Source organism: Furipterus horrens, unplaced genomic scaffold (assembly GCF_987537825.1).
Source record: "Furipterus horrens unplaced genomic scaffold, mFurHor1.1.pri manual_scaffold_5, whole genome shotgun sequence".
NCBI classification, from domain to species: domain Eukaryota; kingdom Metazoa; phylum Chordata; class Mammalia; order Chiroptera; family Furipteridae; genus Furipterus; species Furipterus horrens.
Window position 1 is genome coordinate 139,519,578 of NW_028327175.1, and position 16,213 is coordinate 139,535,790.

At 35.0% G+C, this 16,213-nt stretch overlaps 1 protein-coding gene across 2 annotated transcripts in view; it reads right to left on the reverse strand.

The window, feature by feature from the left end:
* Window positions 1–16,213, reverse strand: part of BTAF1 (B-TFIID TATA-box binding protein associated factor 1) — a 114,752-nt gene that overhangs the window by 33,445 nt on the left and 65,094 nt on the right. For both annotated transcript variants that reach the window (XM_090277974.1, XM_090277976.1), the window contains 6 exons: window positions 10,736–10,840; window positions 9,444–9,593; window positions 8,995–9,137; window positions 8,370–8,544; window positions 6,690–6,893; window positions 365–791 (listed from right to left, as the gene is read on the reverse strand). In XM_090277974.1, coding sequence (XP_090134100.1) covers window positions 365–791; window positions 6,690–6,893; window positions 8,370–8,544; window positions 8,995–9,137; window positions 9,444–9,593; window positions 10,736–10,840 — 1,204 coding nt within the window. The remainder of the gene's footprint in view (window positions 1–364; window positions 792–6,689; window positions 6,894–8,369; window positions 8,545–8,994; window positions 9,138–9,443; window positions 9,594–10,735; window positions 10,841–16,213) is intronic.

A 16,213-nucleotide genomic window follows, 5' to 3' on the forward strand; every position in this document is an offset into this window, starting at 1 on the left:
TCATAAACATGCACCAAATTAGAGAAACCAGAGTTTTATAGGAAGAACTTTCATTCAACATTTGATACCATTAAGTTTTCTACCCCAGTTCACAGTAAACCCTATAATGATCTTAAAAGGGAAAGTAAGGGTTAACACCTGTCTCATATTTCAGTCATCTTATATTAGATACCAGGCCTTTTATGAATAACTGATTTGAGTTTTGAGGGTTGTGATTTGATTAGCAGTATGTGCTACTTCTTTCAAAGTGGGAAAAAGCTCTAACATAAATTGGATTTGTGCTTAAATTATACCTATAAATAAATGAAAACACATTTAAATGGTTAATTCTTTCTCTACCCCCAATGAAGGTGTAGACACATACCTCTGGAATTTTCCTGGCCACTTTGTGTTGGTACTGGACATGTGACACAAGGAGTTAGATAGGGGTCCACACAGAGTGAGCTACAAAGGTTTTTGACAATTTTTGAATTGGGACAGGGTGTCCTCGTTGTGCACTGCTGGAGCAGTCTGGCTATGGACTGAGCAGCATAGTTTTGCACTAGTGTATTTTCTTCCTTTTTAATTGTCTCCATTAAAGGTTTTATGATAGGATTTAATTTCTCTGGAAGCTGTTGCAAGCTCACAACTGCACATGCAGCAAAAGTATGCACTCTCAACTGCAACACTTGCCACTCCTGGTTGGTCTCTGTAATTGTCATTTGGACCTGCTGTCGTTTACTATCTAACTGCTGTGACACTTGAAGATTTAATTCAAAAGATGATGTGACTTCATTAAAAACAGTAGTGACCTATTAAACAAAGAAAATAAAATCGTTAATGACATTAACCCCAAAACAGCTTGTAAACTCCTGAAAAGACAGCAGGCTTTATGTTTCAATTTTAAGTTTCATGATATCTGGTATTATTTTAGTATTCTACAAACTAAATAAATATCTAAAAGCCCCAACTACACTTTATTTTAATCTGACTTAAAATTAACATTATACAGTAGTCCCTCGCTATATCACGGTTCACTTATCACAGCCTCATTGTATCGCGGGATTTTTAAAAATATTATAATTATTTATCGAGGATTTTTCGCTATATCGCGGGATTTTGCGGTACTGTATACGTATGTTGTTAAAGTTACGTAGGTTTAAGAGTGTAGAATAAATGTAAGGTTCCTACTTCGCGGGGGGTCTGGAATGTAATACCCACTATAAGTGAGGGAATACTGTATTCTTGAAGACAGTTTCTTGAGAAGAAAAAAATTGTATCTTAAATATATCTAATAAGTTTGAGAGAAAATCACACTCAACATCCACATCCTTCAGTCAAATAAGAAAGCTATAAGCAAATACAAACTAACTGTTAAGGAATAGAAAAACTCACAAACTTCCTTATAGGGAAAAAATATTCTTCTAACTCAAAAACTTTTAGGGTAGCTGTTGCTAACTGGCTAAGTGTTGCTAACTGGATTATTTTCAGTCTTTCTTTGGCTTCCCTTCTGGTAAAAATGCCAAAACAATGGTGGGGGGTGTGGAGAATGGTATAATAGTCATTAATTCTTTATCAAGAACTGCCTAAAGCTCTAAGACTGTGGCATCGGACCACTTCATAAGCCATTAAAACTTTTTAACAATGTTATTCACATATAATTCACATAGAATACACCCATTTAAAGTATACAGTTCAATAGTTTTGATTATATTCAGGGTTGCCACAATTTTAGAACATTTTCATCATTGCCAAAATAAAACACACACCTATTAGCAATCATTCCTCAGTTCCTCCCAGCCCTATGCAACCATTTATCCACTCTCTATCTTTATAGATTTTCCCATTCTGGACATTTCATATAAATGGACTAATACAACATGTAATCTACAGTAAATGATCTCTCTTATTTAGCATAATGCCTTCATGATTCACCAGTGTTGTAGCACGTATGAGTACTTCACTTCCTTTTTTGCCAACTAATATACCAATATATGGATATACTACATTGTATTTATCCATCCATTAGTTCATGAATATCTGAGCTGTTCCCACCTTTTAGCCATTATGAATAATATTGCTATGAACATTTATGCACATGTTTTTGTGTGAGTATGCTTTTTAATTAACATCTAAAGAATGGGTGATGGCTTACATAACAAAAATAGTCTTCTTGTCTGACAGGTAACTACAATCATAAAGAGGTTCCATAAATAGATCCAGTCTGATCAATATTGGTCAGAAAAGCCTGTTAATACTAAAGAACCTAACTTTTTTTAATGGAGGACCTAATTTTTCAGACTTAGAAATGATTAATTCCATTATGGACAAGACTGATAATGCTAGTCTCTTATTACGAAAAACAAAATAGGCACACAAATAAGATCGTCTTTTACCATTATAAAATATCAAAGACGTTAAATTGAGCTGTATCTGCTTGACCTTGTCAATCTGCTCACTGCAAAGGAACACCATCACATACTACTGTTTTATTTATTTGACTTCTGCATAAAATTTATTTGAAACAGGGTTTCACTGCTAGACATTTGAAAACATTGTCATAAATACATTAGGCTTCTGACTAGGCAACTAAGGAAAAGCTTTCCAATTACCCCAAATTCACTGACTTAGTCATTCATTCATTCATTCAACAAATATTTATTGAGTAATACTAAAAATGTTTTCATACATTCAAAAAATGCATAAACTAATATGAGAGACAGATATATAAGTAGACATAACATATAACTGAGGCAAGTGCAAGTTGCTGTGGGTGCACGAGTTGTAGAACTCTTCTCAGGTGACAAGATTAGTAGAGGCTTGCCAGGAGGTAAATATGTGTGCAGGATTTTTACAGAAGGGAAGCTGCAGGGACATCTTGGCAAATGGTGAGTTAGGGAGTGGAAAGCGGGACACTGTCCAAGGAACTGAATACAGCTTATCATGGCCTGAGCACAGGGCACAGACAGAATGTCAAGAGATGAACTTGGGATGAACAGAGAGGGCTGAGGTAAGGAATTCCTGGCAACGGAACTAGGAGCTTAAGCAAAGAAGTGAGAATGAGAAGACCCAAAAAGTAAGTGTGGTGTATCTTTCCGCAGGAGGAAAGCTAGCTAAGTTTAAGTGGAAGACGTCTAAGAAATAACACGGAGAAAATAGATGAGAAATTTAAAGGTGCTGAAAATAAGAAGGAAAAAAACCCTAAAATCAAGAAAAAAGAAAATACTGTTTTAAGCACAGGAGGGATGCATTCAGAGTGGCAGTAGAGGATTTTACTATCTGGTACAGCATACAGAATGAAATGAATCAGAGACTGCCTGGAGGCTAAGAGGTGAGTCAGGATCTAGTCATAAAGTACTAAGGCCTCTAAGTTGTAGCAATGGAAACAAAGAAAGGATAAACATCTGAGACTTTTTGAAAGGAAATGTTAACAAAATTTCTGAGTGTGGATAAAACTGGCATTTTTCTATTTAAAAAAAAAAATCCAGTTTTATTGTGTTAATTTGAAGTGACAGTGAGATATCCAAGTAACAATGCCTAATAAAAAACATAAAAAAGATCAAGAGAAGAGAGTATAGCACATGGGTAAGAACTAAATTGTGAGAATGGTGAGAGACAAAGAAAGAGTACAGAGAAATGCCTATATTTGGCAGATAAGAAAAAAAAAAAAAGAATTCAATCAAAGATACATAGAGTAGGGCCAAGGCCAAGACCAACCTTTTAAAATTTCCCTTCCCTCAACGTACTGAAATTAGTAGAAGCTAGATCAATGATCCATGAACTGTTAACTGAAGGTCAGAGATCAAAGACTAACAAAACAAAAACTCTCGCCACCATAATGTCGGCCATCTTAGAAGAGAGGAAAAATCGATGAATTTACTAAGTAAATCTCCCTAGGAGAGGCTAGAACTAGCTTTTCTGTCTTTTGGCCAGTGTCGAGTGGGATGACTAGTTTGGGAGAGGAGGAGGGACTGGGTTCGGCTGTGGTGCTATGGTGTAGAAGGCAGCTTGGCTTTTGCTACTGATAAGATGGAACCTGGGTCTTGAGCTCACCTTTGGTGTACCTGCCACACAGCACTGCATACATGCCATGCTGGTTGAAAGGTGGGTGAGGGATTCTTTACAGTCTGAGAATGAGAGTGTGTGAGTGAGGTGGTATCCACATTCTCAACTTCAAGTCACTGCAGTTTCCTTTTCCCAGAAAAGAGGAGTTAAGACATTGCATTTCATAAAACTAACCGAAGTTCTACTGATGCAGTACAAATGTTTAAAAAAAAGAAAAAGAAAAAAGGGAAAGGCAAAATAAAATAAAATTTCCCTTCCCTCAATGTGCTTCCAGAGAGTCTGCTATACTAGGTCAAAGCAGCTGGACTAATAAAATTGATGAAAAAGAACAGTAATTTCATTAGTGAGTAAGAGGTCTGAATAACAAAAGCTTTAAAAAGAAAAGTTGCCAGAGATAGCAGAAAGGGAACCCAGAACACAAAAAAAATTTTGATATTTCATTCCAGGTAACACTCCCACCCAAAAAAAAAGGCAGGGGAGTGGGATGTGAAAGGGGAAAAGGGGAAATTACTGAACAACAATCAGAAAACTTTATAAAAGACCACAGAAAAAATTATCCATTTAGAAAGGTGATAAGAAATGAAGACTGCAATTTCACAGGGACCAACAGAAGTGAAGTGGCTCAGGTTCTAATCCTCTAAGTAAAAACAAACAAACAAACAAACAACCCCTCATTTACACTATCTAATCTACTTCAGAGACTTACTAACTATAAAAAGCTACAGTAACCAAGACATTGGTGATAGAATAAGGAGACAGGTAGATTGAACAAGTAGAACCCAGATAGAGAACCACACGTATACTTCAATGGATTTTTGACCAAGGTGCCAAAGCAATTCAATGGGAGAAAGAAAACTGGAAAAATTGGAAAAATTGGATATCTTTAAGAAAAACAAAGTTCAAACTCTACCTCAAACTATACATAAACATCAATTCAATATGGATGATAAATCTAAACATACAAGCTAAAACTACAAAGCTTTAACAGAAAATGTACATGAATACCTTCAACACTTGGAGATAAGACAAGGTACCTTAGCAGGTCACACAACCCAATAACCATAAAAGAAAACAACTGATAAATTAGATTCCATCAAAATAAAAATATCTGCTCGTCTAAAGACACCATTAAGAAAATGAAAAGGCAAGCTACGTACTGGGAGAAATATTCAGAAAGTATCTCTTTGACAAAGGATTGGTATCTAGAACATACTGTATAAAAACTCTTTTAGGGGAAAAGGGGACAACTGTAATTGAAAAACCAAAATAAAAAAAAAAAAAAACTCTTACAACTCAACAATAATGACAACCTAATTTAAAATAGACAAAAGATGTGAACAGACACTTCAAAAAGGAAGACCTAAAAATGACCAACAAGACATAAAAAAGTGTTGAACATATTAGTCATCAAGGAAATGCAAACTGAAACCAAAATGATACTATCACACAACCACCAGAAGGGCAAAAACAAAAAGGAGTGATCACACCAAATTATGGTTATGATGTGGAGCAAGAAGAACTCTCACATATTCTTGATTAGAAGAAATGTCATAGCCACTTTGGAAAAAGGTTTGCAATTTTTTATAAAACTATATAAGCACTTGTTATATGACCCAGCAATTCTACTATGTATTTACCCAAGAGATATGAAAATATACTATCTACAAAGACTTGTACAAGAATGTTTATAGCAGCTCTGTTCATAATAGCCAAAAACTTGGAAAAGTGTTCAACAGGAGAGGGGTATATTGTGGTATATTTATACAATGAAATAAAACTTGGTAGTAAAGAATTACTGATACATATTACAACACAGATAAATTTTAAAAATATCATGCTGAAAAAATCCTTACACCAATCAGCACAGAATACATGATTGCATTTATATGAAATTCTAAAACAGGCAAAAGTAATCTATGGTGGGAAAAAAATCACAACAATGGTTATTTGTGGGCAGGGAGAGGTAGGGATTGACTGGGAAGTGGTGATCGTACTGTCTGTATCTTGATAGGGATTTGAGTTTTATAGGTATATGCATCTGTTGACATTCATTAAATGGTCCATTTAAGATTTGAATTTCAGTTAATGACATACATGCTGAAGTGTACTGACATCTGCAACTTAAAAATGCGTCAAAAAAATAAGCTGTACTGCTGATTAGATAGAGGGATGGTGAGTTGCATATATATGTGATAAAGCCAGTTTAGTAAAATGTTAACTGTAAAATCTAGTGAGTACGTATATATAATGTTCATTGTGTAATTTTCTTATATTTTATGTTTGAATTTTTTCATTATAAATTGGAACAGGGAAGGAGAAATACTCAAGAACTTATAAAAGCAGTTTTTTTCCTATACTCTGCCAGTCTTAAGCAAGATGGAGAAATAACAAAAAATGTAACAGCTTTTCTAATAAAGGTGCATTGGTTTGCCAGGATCTGAGATTTAAAAAAAAACAACAAACTCCTCCCCTATCCCCTTATTTCAAGAGAAGTCAGTAGAATGAAATAACCTTCTAAAGGGATGGCAGGAAATCAAACCACAGATAGTCAACAAATTAGTGTTTTGTGGTAAACATGATATGACAAGCTTCTAATCTTTATTTTGTGCTCTATCTAAAATTAAGAAAGTTAAGTCTTTACTCACCAGGTCATTAGCTTGATCTATTGTAAAAACATTGTTGTTTACTCTACTACCAACTTCAATATGTGCATCAGCTAATGATGAAATAAGCTGTTTACACTCATTCTGCATTCGTGTGAACGGGACGGCAATTTCATCATAATATAAATGTTCTGAAAGGATATCAAGTAAACGTGGCTGCACAGCTAGCGTAACAGCTTTACACTCCTAAAATATAACAGACAACAAATATTCAGAGCAAATAAACGGAATTCTAGAGATGCAAAAATCTTTACTTGCAAACTACCAAGTTTAAATTCCTACTGATTTTGAACCTCCTGTTATCTCCTAAAACACCACAGTTAGTTGCACAGAAAGAAGGTACCACACCCAAACTACTCTAAAATTTTTAATATGAATGACTATAGAACACGCACATGGGACTAATAAAATTCCATTACATTTTCCAACTAATTACTGTTGCTTTATTCTAAATTTATTCCAAGTTTAGATATATAGCACAGATTTAAGAATACATAACTTTAAAAAGAAATCAGTCAGATAAGAACACTTAGCATGCACTAAAAATGTTATTTAAAAACTCATTATTAGATTTCTCAAAAGTCGAACCCATAGTTTCACATGCTATACTGTAGAAATGGATATATAATTTAAAAGCTACTTACCTGCCCCCAAATTTAACTAACCCTTCCCACTTTCTCTGGTTGTTGCCTGTCCCAACCAGAAGGGGAATGGCCTCAGTGATGAGCCATGAGGGGTTCTGTGGGCTCTGGGTGATCAGCCTAGGCTTCACAGAGTAAGTCCAGAGAAGCTCTGTGAGGGTCCAGAAACCGAACTGTCAACACTTGCTGCTGAGTCTGAGAGGCACAAAAACACAGCATCACTGCCTCTCCAGCACACCGAGTCCTGGCTAAAAACAGATGGGCCTTGCTTCTTTCCAGAAGCAAAGCTGGGGTCTCAGTTGCAATAGAGCATGGCTCAATTACTTTTAGACACAGCTCTGACAAACTGCTAAGAGGCAGTAACAAGCAACTCTCACAGCAAGTGCAGACAGTTAAATTTCCAGAATTCCAGCCAATGGAATAAACAAACCCAGCAGGAAGTTTCTTTAATTTACAGAAGCAAGTCTTACACAAAATCATACATCTTATTAGAAGTCAAAGGGGCTGCAAGGGCATGGATTATTGGAAACAAAGATTTTGACTTAAATGTGGAGATTACTTTTTCTGTGACCAAAATTCTGCCCTTGCTAAAACACTCATATAAGTGGATCTCTAGTACTCAAAGCCTCTTATCTTTTGTAGTTTTTAGTGATATCTGAGAGAGATATAAAGGAATGAATGACCAATATTTCCCAGACTGCTTCCATACATACACTTTTTTTTTAAGGAGGAACATTTTTTAACAGATTGTAGGACCAAGAGCAAATATTAAATATAGGCATAACTAAGAGTCTCAGGTTTATGAAACTGGGGGTTCTAAGAAAAAAGTCCAGGGTTAAAAACGAATGAGAGAGAAACAGTGTTGCAATATACTTGGGAATACTTTTCGATAACTGTTGGATTTTTACAGAGAGACAATTTTCATTTTTCTGTTTATAAAATATAACGAAAATAATTCCTAACAGCTAATGAAAATTGGTTTACTTAATGTGACTTCATTATTTTGGGGGTAAAATCTTACCTTTTGTAAAGCAGCCCATTCACAGATTACCAAAGCAACACTAATTCTCTGTAAGGCAGATTTGGAGTTCAAATGGAAGAGTAGTAACTGGCCAAGGGATTCAGCTGGTTTAATTTCTTGAGTTAGTGCATTTACGCTTGGATCACAAATACAGCAACAAAGTGCTCCTAACAACCTAAAATGAAGAAAGAAAGAAGGTAAAAGTTACTCATATTGAAGCTATAACTTTTCCCAAGAAAACATAACTCCAATCATCATAAAAATATATAAACCCTATTTAAAACTTCCAAAAATCAAGAATTTTCTTACATGTTAATTTTTTTCTTCCTTGGTAATTAAGAGTGATAGAGAAAGAATTGATAGACACATTAGAGCAGTGGTTCTCAACCTTCCTAATGCCACGACCCTTTAATACAGTTTCTCATGTTGTGGTGACCCCCAACCATAACTAAAGCATAGTGATTAATCACAAAAACAATATAATCATATATGTGTTTTCCGATGATCTTAGGCGACCCTGTGAAAGGGTTGTTCGACCCCCAAACGGGTCATGACCCACAGGTTGAGAACCGCTGCATTAGAGGATTCTCTGGGTTAAATGACATTGGAATTTATGTATACTCACTTGGCTGCCATAATTCTGGCTCGCATAACCACAAAATCCCTGGTGGCAGGGTCTTCCATGATGGTGTCTGCACCTGCAATGTACTCCTGAAGTACTTCTTTACTCTGGCTTTGGCCTTGGCGTATTTTACCACCTGTTTTCTCCTAGAGGGAATGAGAAAGAAATAAACAAACAAAACCCAAAAAGCAATAAAGATTAATTATTAAAGTTTAATAAATAGCAACACCCAAAACATTCTTGTTTGTTATAATCTTAGTAAAATACAGTTCTTTTCACAAAATTTTAATAGATAAAAATTACTATGGATTTTGTCAAGATCCTAATATTTTTTCTGTAAGTCAAATTAATAAAATCACACTTATAATAAAACAATACAGATTTCTTACACAGTTACCATATTAATAATTATGAACTGAACATACAAATATAGTATGTCCCGCTTCACTTACCTTGGTTCTAGCTTTTACTTCCAGCAACATATTTAAATCAATAGGTAAATGTGAAGGCTGCATCATTAAGCAAAGCCAAGCACCCATCCATGGACAAGCAGCTGCTACTACATACTGAACTGAAGCCTTGCTCAACAATTCCATCCAAACCTACAGAGTGAAAGAGGAACATGAAAGTGAAATTTTTCTAGTAAGGGCTAATAAAGCCTAACTTATTTTTACGGCTACTGAGTTGAAAAAATTAATTTAAAAATAGCATACAGATTAATTTTAAAAGTTAATATAGAGGCTTATTTTTAAAATACTGAGTTATTTTTGTTTTGGTAGGTCTGTATACTAAAAAATGTAATAAAAGAGAAAGTTAAAAAGAAAAGGAATACAAAGAATTTTCTTCAGTACTTTATGAATGCCATTTAAAATAGAAGATACCCATAAAAATAATAGAGTTGTCAAAAGTCTCAGTAAGTCACTAAAATCCTGTGCATATATCATAAAGTTCAGTACTAATACAGTCCCATATTTAACTCACACTTCAAGATATAAGAGCTCCTAATAAATATCCTCTGTTAACTTTAGAGGTCACACTATCCTAGTATAAATTAAGAACAGTATAAGTCTTGATTCATGATTTTACTCAATAAGGTACCTTACTTGATGCCTAACATTAAATGGGATACGTCCGATATAAAGCAACAGTGGTAGAAATAACATCACTGTTAATCCAAGGCTATTAACAATAAGCCACCTCAGAGGCCAATAATTAAAGACTAACTTAACAGGTTTTAAAGGTACAACAGTGGTATTTCCCCCCATAAATGTTATTAAATATATCACATGGTTCATCTTTAAAGATCCCAATACATATAACCAATTTTGCTAAGTAAGGGAAGAAAGTACAAGACTAAACTATGACAATCAGACTTCATATATCACCAATAAAATCCCAAAAGATACTTTGCAGATCAATAAGCATTCTGATAAATAGCAAAATGAGTGAGAGAAAAGCAGTCTTTCTTTCTTTTTATTTTCTGTATTGAGGCTATCAGAAAGTACTTAAAACACTTGCATAGATGGTCACATAAGAAAAAGAAGCATGGCCAATCATGACTTAACTATTATATTGCATAAAAAGCCTATTTCCTTGTCTCACCTTGCAGATCTCCAGATTTCTCAAATCTCTTAGATGATTCCTAATTTCTTAAAAATCATTGACCAACAACAGTACAGTAATTATAAAAATTTAAAAACCACCAAGTTACTGGAAAAGTAGTACAGTTATATTCACTGTGTACCTTGTGAATAAGGTCCAGAATCTCCTGGCTGCTTTCTAGAACACAAAACTGAAAAATGTGTCGCAGCATATCAGGCAGAATAGGTATAAGCCAAGATGAAGAGTTCTGAAAACAAAAACAGAATCAAAGCTACAGCACATAATTCACAGGTATTAGTTTATTTGAAGAGTTGTAAGTCAAATAATCCCAAAGTATCACTATGGAAAGACTATATAGCTTTATCAAAAAGGTTCAACTAGTGATAAATTCTGACAAGATTTTAGAGCAATGGTAGGTACCATATTTATTATTCTAGTGTTATGAAGAAACTGAATGGCATATAATTGCTGGAAATTGGAAAAAATCTGATTAAGATTAACAACACTAAATTTTGCTTTAAATATGTAGAAATTGTCCTCCACATGGAAGCAAGCTCTAACTAGCAACATCCCTTGGTTACATTATATATTACTGCTTTGTCAGAGAAATTTGAAAGATGATCATATTACTGCCACTGTGCTGAATGAACAGAATTTAAATTCTATTGTGTTTACCAGTAATCCAAGTAAGGAATTTATAAGAGATACCCAACCTAGAAAACTGTACTTGCGTTCAGTACAAAATTAAGGAAATGTTCTTAATCTATTTTCGGTCAGAAACCCTTTGAAAATCTGATGAAAACTATGCACACTCTTTTCTTAGAAAAACACTCTTATATATGCATACATATTTAGGCATAATACTTGCTTCCAATTTCAGAGGGTTCAGGGATTCCCTTAAGCCTGGTTTAGCACCTCAACCTAAGGAATTTCTCAACAATTTAAAAACTCACCCAAATTAAACAGTCAAATAGTACTCAACCAAATATCTTTTGTGTACCCAGAATTCTGAGAAAGGAATCTCAAACGTTGTCTATTGTTCAAAAAATAACAAGCTGAGTAAGACTGACCAACTGAAAAATTCTAGTAACTAAATCCCAGTACCCATCACTATACCCCACCATATTTTTTTAAGCAAAAGATGCATTTTCTGGAAGAGACTGAAGAGAAATTTGAAAATTTAAACTGGAATTCCAGAAAGCTAGAAGTTCTAGGGATAATGCATAACTTAGAAAAGTTGCCTATAATTTTCTAGCCAATGGAAAGCTAATGAATGACAGGGCCAGGATTGTATGTTCTCAAAATGGTTTGAAAGATGTTTAAAATGGACAACAGAACTGCTACGCCTTAACTAACTTTTCATTGAAAGGGAAGCTGAGATGTTCTTTCTTTTCTCATCACAGAGAATTAGGGATAATCGTAACAGAATTAGGAAAGCTGTAATAGCAACAAGCAAATAATTTAATATTCCTCTTCTCACTTATGATTTTCCCCCCTCATATTTACCAACTTAAATTTTTTTTTAATTGATGTGAGAGAGAGAGATTGATTTGCTGTTCCAGTTATTTATTCATTGATTGGTTGCTTCTTTTATGTGCCCTGATGAGATATTGAACCCATGACCTTGGCATATTTGGACGACGCCCTAACCAAGTGAGCTACCCAACGTGGCAATATCAACTTTTCTTAACCCATCCCCCCCCACCCCCATTATTGGAAATCCAAACAGCTGCTTGTAGATCCCAAAGATGTATCATAGAGAAACAGTGTTTCCACTATATTTATAAACAATAAATGTGGTATAAATTATAGTATTATTCTCAGGCTACAAGCTTAGTTACTATAGTAAATTCTATTTTATAGTTATAAAAACAAGAAGGCGAAAGAAAGAATGAATAGGTAGAGAATGGGGGTGGAAGAGCAAGATTTAGAGCAGAAAAACTATTCTGTATGATACAATAATGAAGACACAATAATGAAGAGATGTCATTATACATTTGTCAAAACCCATAAAATGAATGTACAACATTAAGAGTGAAATCTAATGTAAACTATGGACTTTGATAATGATGTGTCAATGTTGGCTCACTGGTTGTAATAAACGAACCACTCTGGTGTGGGTTGTTAATGGTAGGAGAAGCCATGTTTGGGGTGGGGGAGGAGGTATATGCTGTGAACCTAGAACTGCTTTAAAAACTAAACTCAATAAATAAAGAGGAAAATAAAATTAAAAATATATATAAAGAAAAACAAAAAGAAAACCAACCAAATTAAAAAACAAACAAACCCCACTCCAGAATATACAGAACATCATCATCACAAGAATTAGTATTTGAAAAAAATGCAGGTTCTCCAGCAGCGCAGCATAAAGTCTGCTTAGTAGAAAATACAAGATAAGGCTGGGAAAACATCTGTAGGCCAAACTCAGCCTACCTGAAAAACTGTACAAGTATCTCCTTTTAGATATGATTGCAAAAAGTAACATGCCTTTAGCTCACTATTAGTACTACCTTACAAGATCACCAAGTATATAGTTTGGCCCATCCAGGGTCAACTAATCTTACTAAACTGAAAGTTGGCCCACCTATTTTCATTTATTTTGCACCTATCTTCTAGTAGGCATTGACTTAGGCAGGTAACTTACTGCTGTTGTTTTGTATTTATAGATTTGTTTATTTAACTGGATTAGTGAGGGAGAAGGCATAGTGGGTTTTGTAGTAATTTCAGTAGTTGAGAGGTTATCCACCTTGGGATTCCCCTCCTCCCCAAATTTTTTAGACAGTCAATAAACTTCTAGATGCCACTAACTAGGACTCTACCATTACTATTCTCCACTCATCTTAGGCAAAGTCTGGAAAGCTTTTTTCTCTTTAACTTAAAAAAAACTGTTGTTCTATTACAGTTGTCCCATTTTCCCCCCACTGCTCTCCCCTACCCCCACGAGAAAGCTTTGATGAATATTGATTATTAGTCTAGCACAGTGTAAACTAAAATACAGAAAAATTCCTATCAAAGTTTAATACAGGTTTAAGTTAACTATAATTTGGACCACTATAACTCAAGTTATAAATGAATTCATGTTACAAGAGGTTAAAAACATTTTAAAATATGATTTCACTCGTATATGGAATGTAATGAATTGAACTAACAAGGAAAAGAGAGACAAACTCATAGACAGAGGGCAGGCTGACAGCTAAGGGGTGGGGGAGGATAGGGGGGGGAGGGATTGAGCAAAAAGAAAAAAGGACTCATGGACTTGGACAACAGTGTGGTGACTGCAGTGGGTCAGGGATAAGAGAACTAAATGGTAATAGGAAAGAAATACAACAATAAATCACTGAATGATTTTTTTTTGTTTGGTGTTAAATAATTAATATAATATTAGCATTTTATGTTAGTGCTAGATGTAGTCCCCATTTATGGGAATTATGCAGGGGAAATGATAGCCAGTTATTTAGTGTAACACATATGGGGAAGTCTCTTCCCAGCTGTTTTATTCAGATTGATGTTCCCTCCTGTGTGCTACCATCCCACACTCTACCCTCCAGTCTGATCAATTTCCTTTCACCTCCTCTTTGGTGCCATCATGTTCTCTCCTGATTCCAGAGTTTTGTATACTGTACCTTCCTCTGACTTACCCTGCTCTTCACCTGGTTAAATTCCACTCATCCTTAAGGTCTCAGCTTAAACTTCACTTTTAGCAGGATACCTTCCTTGATCTTCACTCACCTCTCTAGCTAGAATCTAACAGCACCATCTACTTCTCCTACCAGATACTTACCTCATTATGTTATTAGAGCTTGTCTAGTTGCCTGTCCTCTCCTGTTTTAAACTCTATAGAAGGGCAGAAACCTTGTTTCTTACTGATCAGTATCTAGAAATCTGTAATCAGTGAGCACTAAAATATTTGTTGAATAAATCCACCTTTTGTATGGGAAATGGTCCAAAGTCATGGGGAGTAATTGGTAATATGAAAAAATTCCCCAGAATTTTAGTTGGCAATAAATACCTAACTGGCAAAACTGGCATCCTATGTGGGGTAAGTTCTGGCCAGTACTCTATTGCTATGTCCCATCTTTAATCTCCCACAAGCATTCCCACAAAATGGGAAGGTGTGGAAAAAGTGGCAATCATATCATCATTACCATGAACATCTGATACCTGCCTGTAGGCAAATTAATCATCATTTTTATCTGCATAGCTAATGAATTTGGGTTGCAAGGAAGAACTGGAAAGAAGCAATAAAAAAGTGAAGAATCATGCTGAATTCTTTCACTAATTTGGTATGAAATCCTGTTTTGGCCCACTGCCAAAAACCCCCCATAAACTTAATTCTATATTTAGACAATTTATATAAAGCTTTATTCTATTCATATGCTCAACCAATACTTATTGAAAGCAGCTAAATGTTTACACTTTGTCTTCCCTTTTCAAATCTTTAAAAATCTGGTCAACCCTAATTATGCTCATGTTCTCTAAGCCAAAGTCTTAGTCAAGTCTATTCTTTTGGTCTTTCTTTCCTTCTCTACATATGTGTATGTCAAATTTTTACATCCTGGATTAAGTATGCCTCATATTCCAACTCAATCTCATGTATATCTTCATACTAAATATAAATTTCACGCCAAAACTTGCCTGTCAAACATGATTCACAAAGTGATTGTGATGCAAATGGAAGGGAAAAGGTGACCCAGTCAGCAGAACATGGCTAAACAAGAGATCCATGTCCAGAAGCCTATCTTTCTAGATCGTGGAGTCAAGTTCTGGCTACAACAGTTAGTAGTTATCAATATAAGTTAATCTAGACAGTCCAGTAAAGTATTATAGTTTACTGATGGAAATATACATTCATAGATACCCTCTTACACAGTCACAGGCTAAAAAGAGAATACAGGAAGGAAAAACAAGTGGTAAATTCCTTCACTTTGATTGTCAAGCTGCTAGTTGAACAAAAAAAGTTACACCTTGACTTTAAGTCATTACCAAATGAAACTACTTTGGTTTGCTTGAGTTATTTCATGCTCCCCAAGAAGCCAGACTTGCAAATACTTTCCCATGTTAACATCACAAAGGCACAGGGATTAAGCAATTTATTTTCACAAGTGCCATGATATGTCCAATAGATACAAAATTCATAAATAACTGTACTACTGTGGTCCTATTTAAGATTTGAGAGATGTGCATGCTTGTGTATATACCTATGACCAAATAAATTTTAAGATTAAGTATATCTTCCGGTTTAAAAGCAAGAAATTACTAAAGATAATCAAAGTACTTTCAAGGGAACAGATCAGTATTTATAAGGTATTGATGCACTGAGCTACAGCCAGGGTTAGCCCACCAAATTATTCTGAGATTGCTGAGAGGAACAGGTTGAAAAGTTAGAAACTAAAACCAGACACATTGATTGGAACTTCTGGCCAAGATGAAGGCTAGGTAGACACACTGCATCTCCCTCCAAAACTAAGAAGGAATACAACTACCTCAGAACTGGAGAAATCAGAAGTTCCAGAAAATCAAGCTTCATGGAAGTCTAACAAATAACAATATAAAGAGGAAATATTCAGCCAGACAGGTAGGAGGGGCGGAGCCGGAGTGGACAGGACGTGGTGTGCAGGAG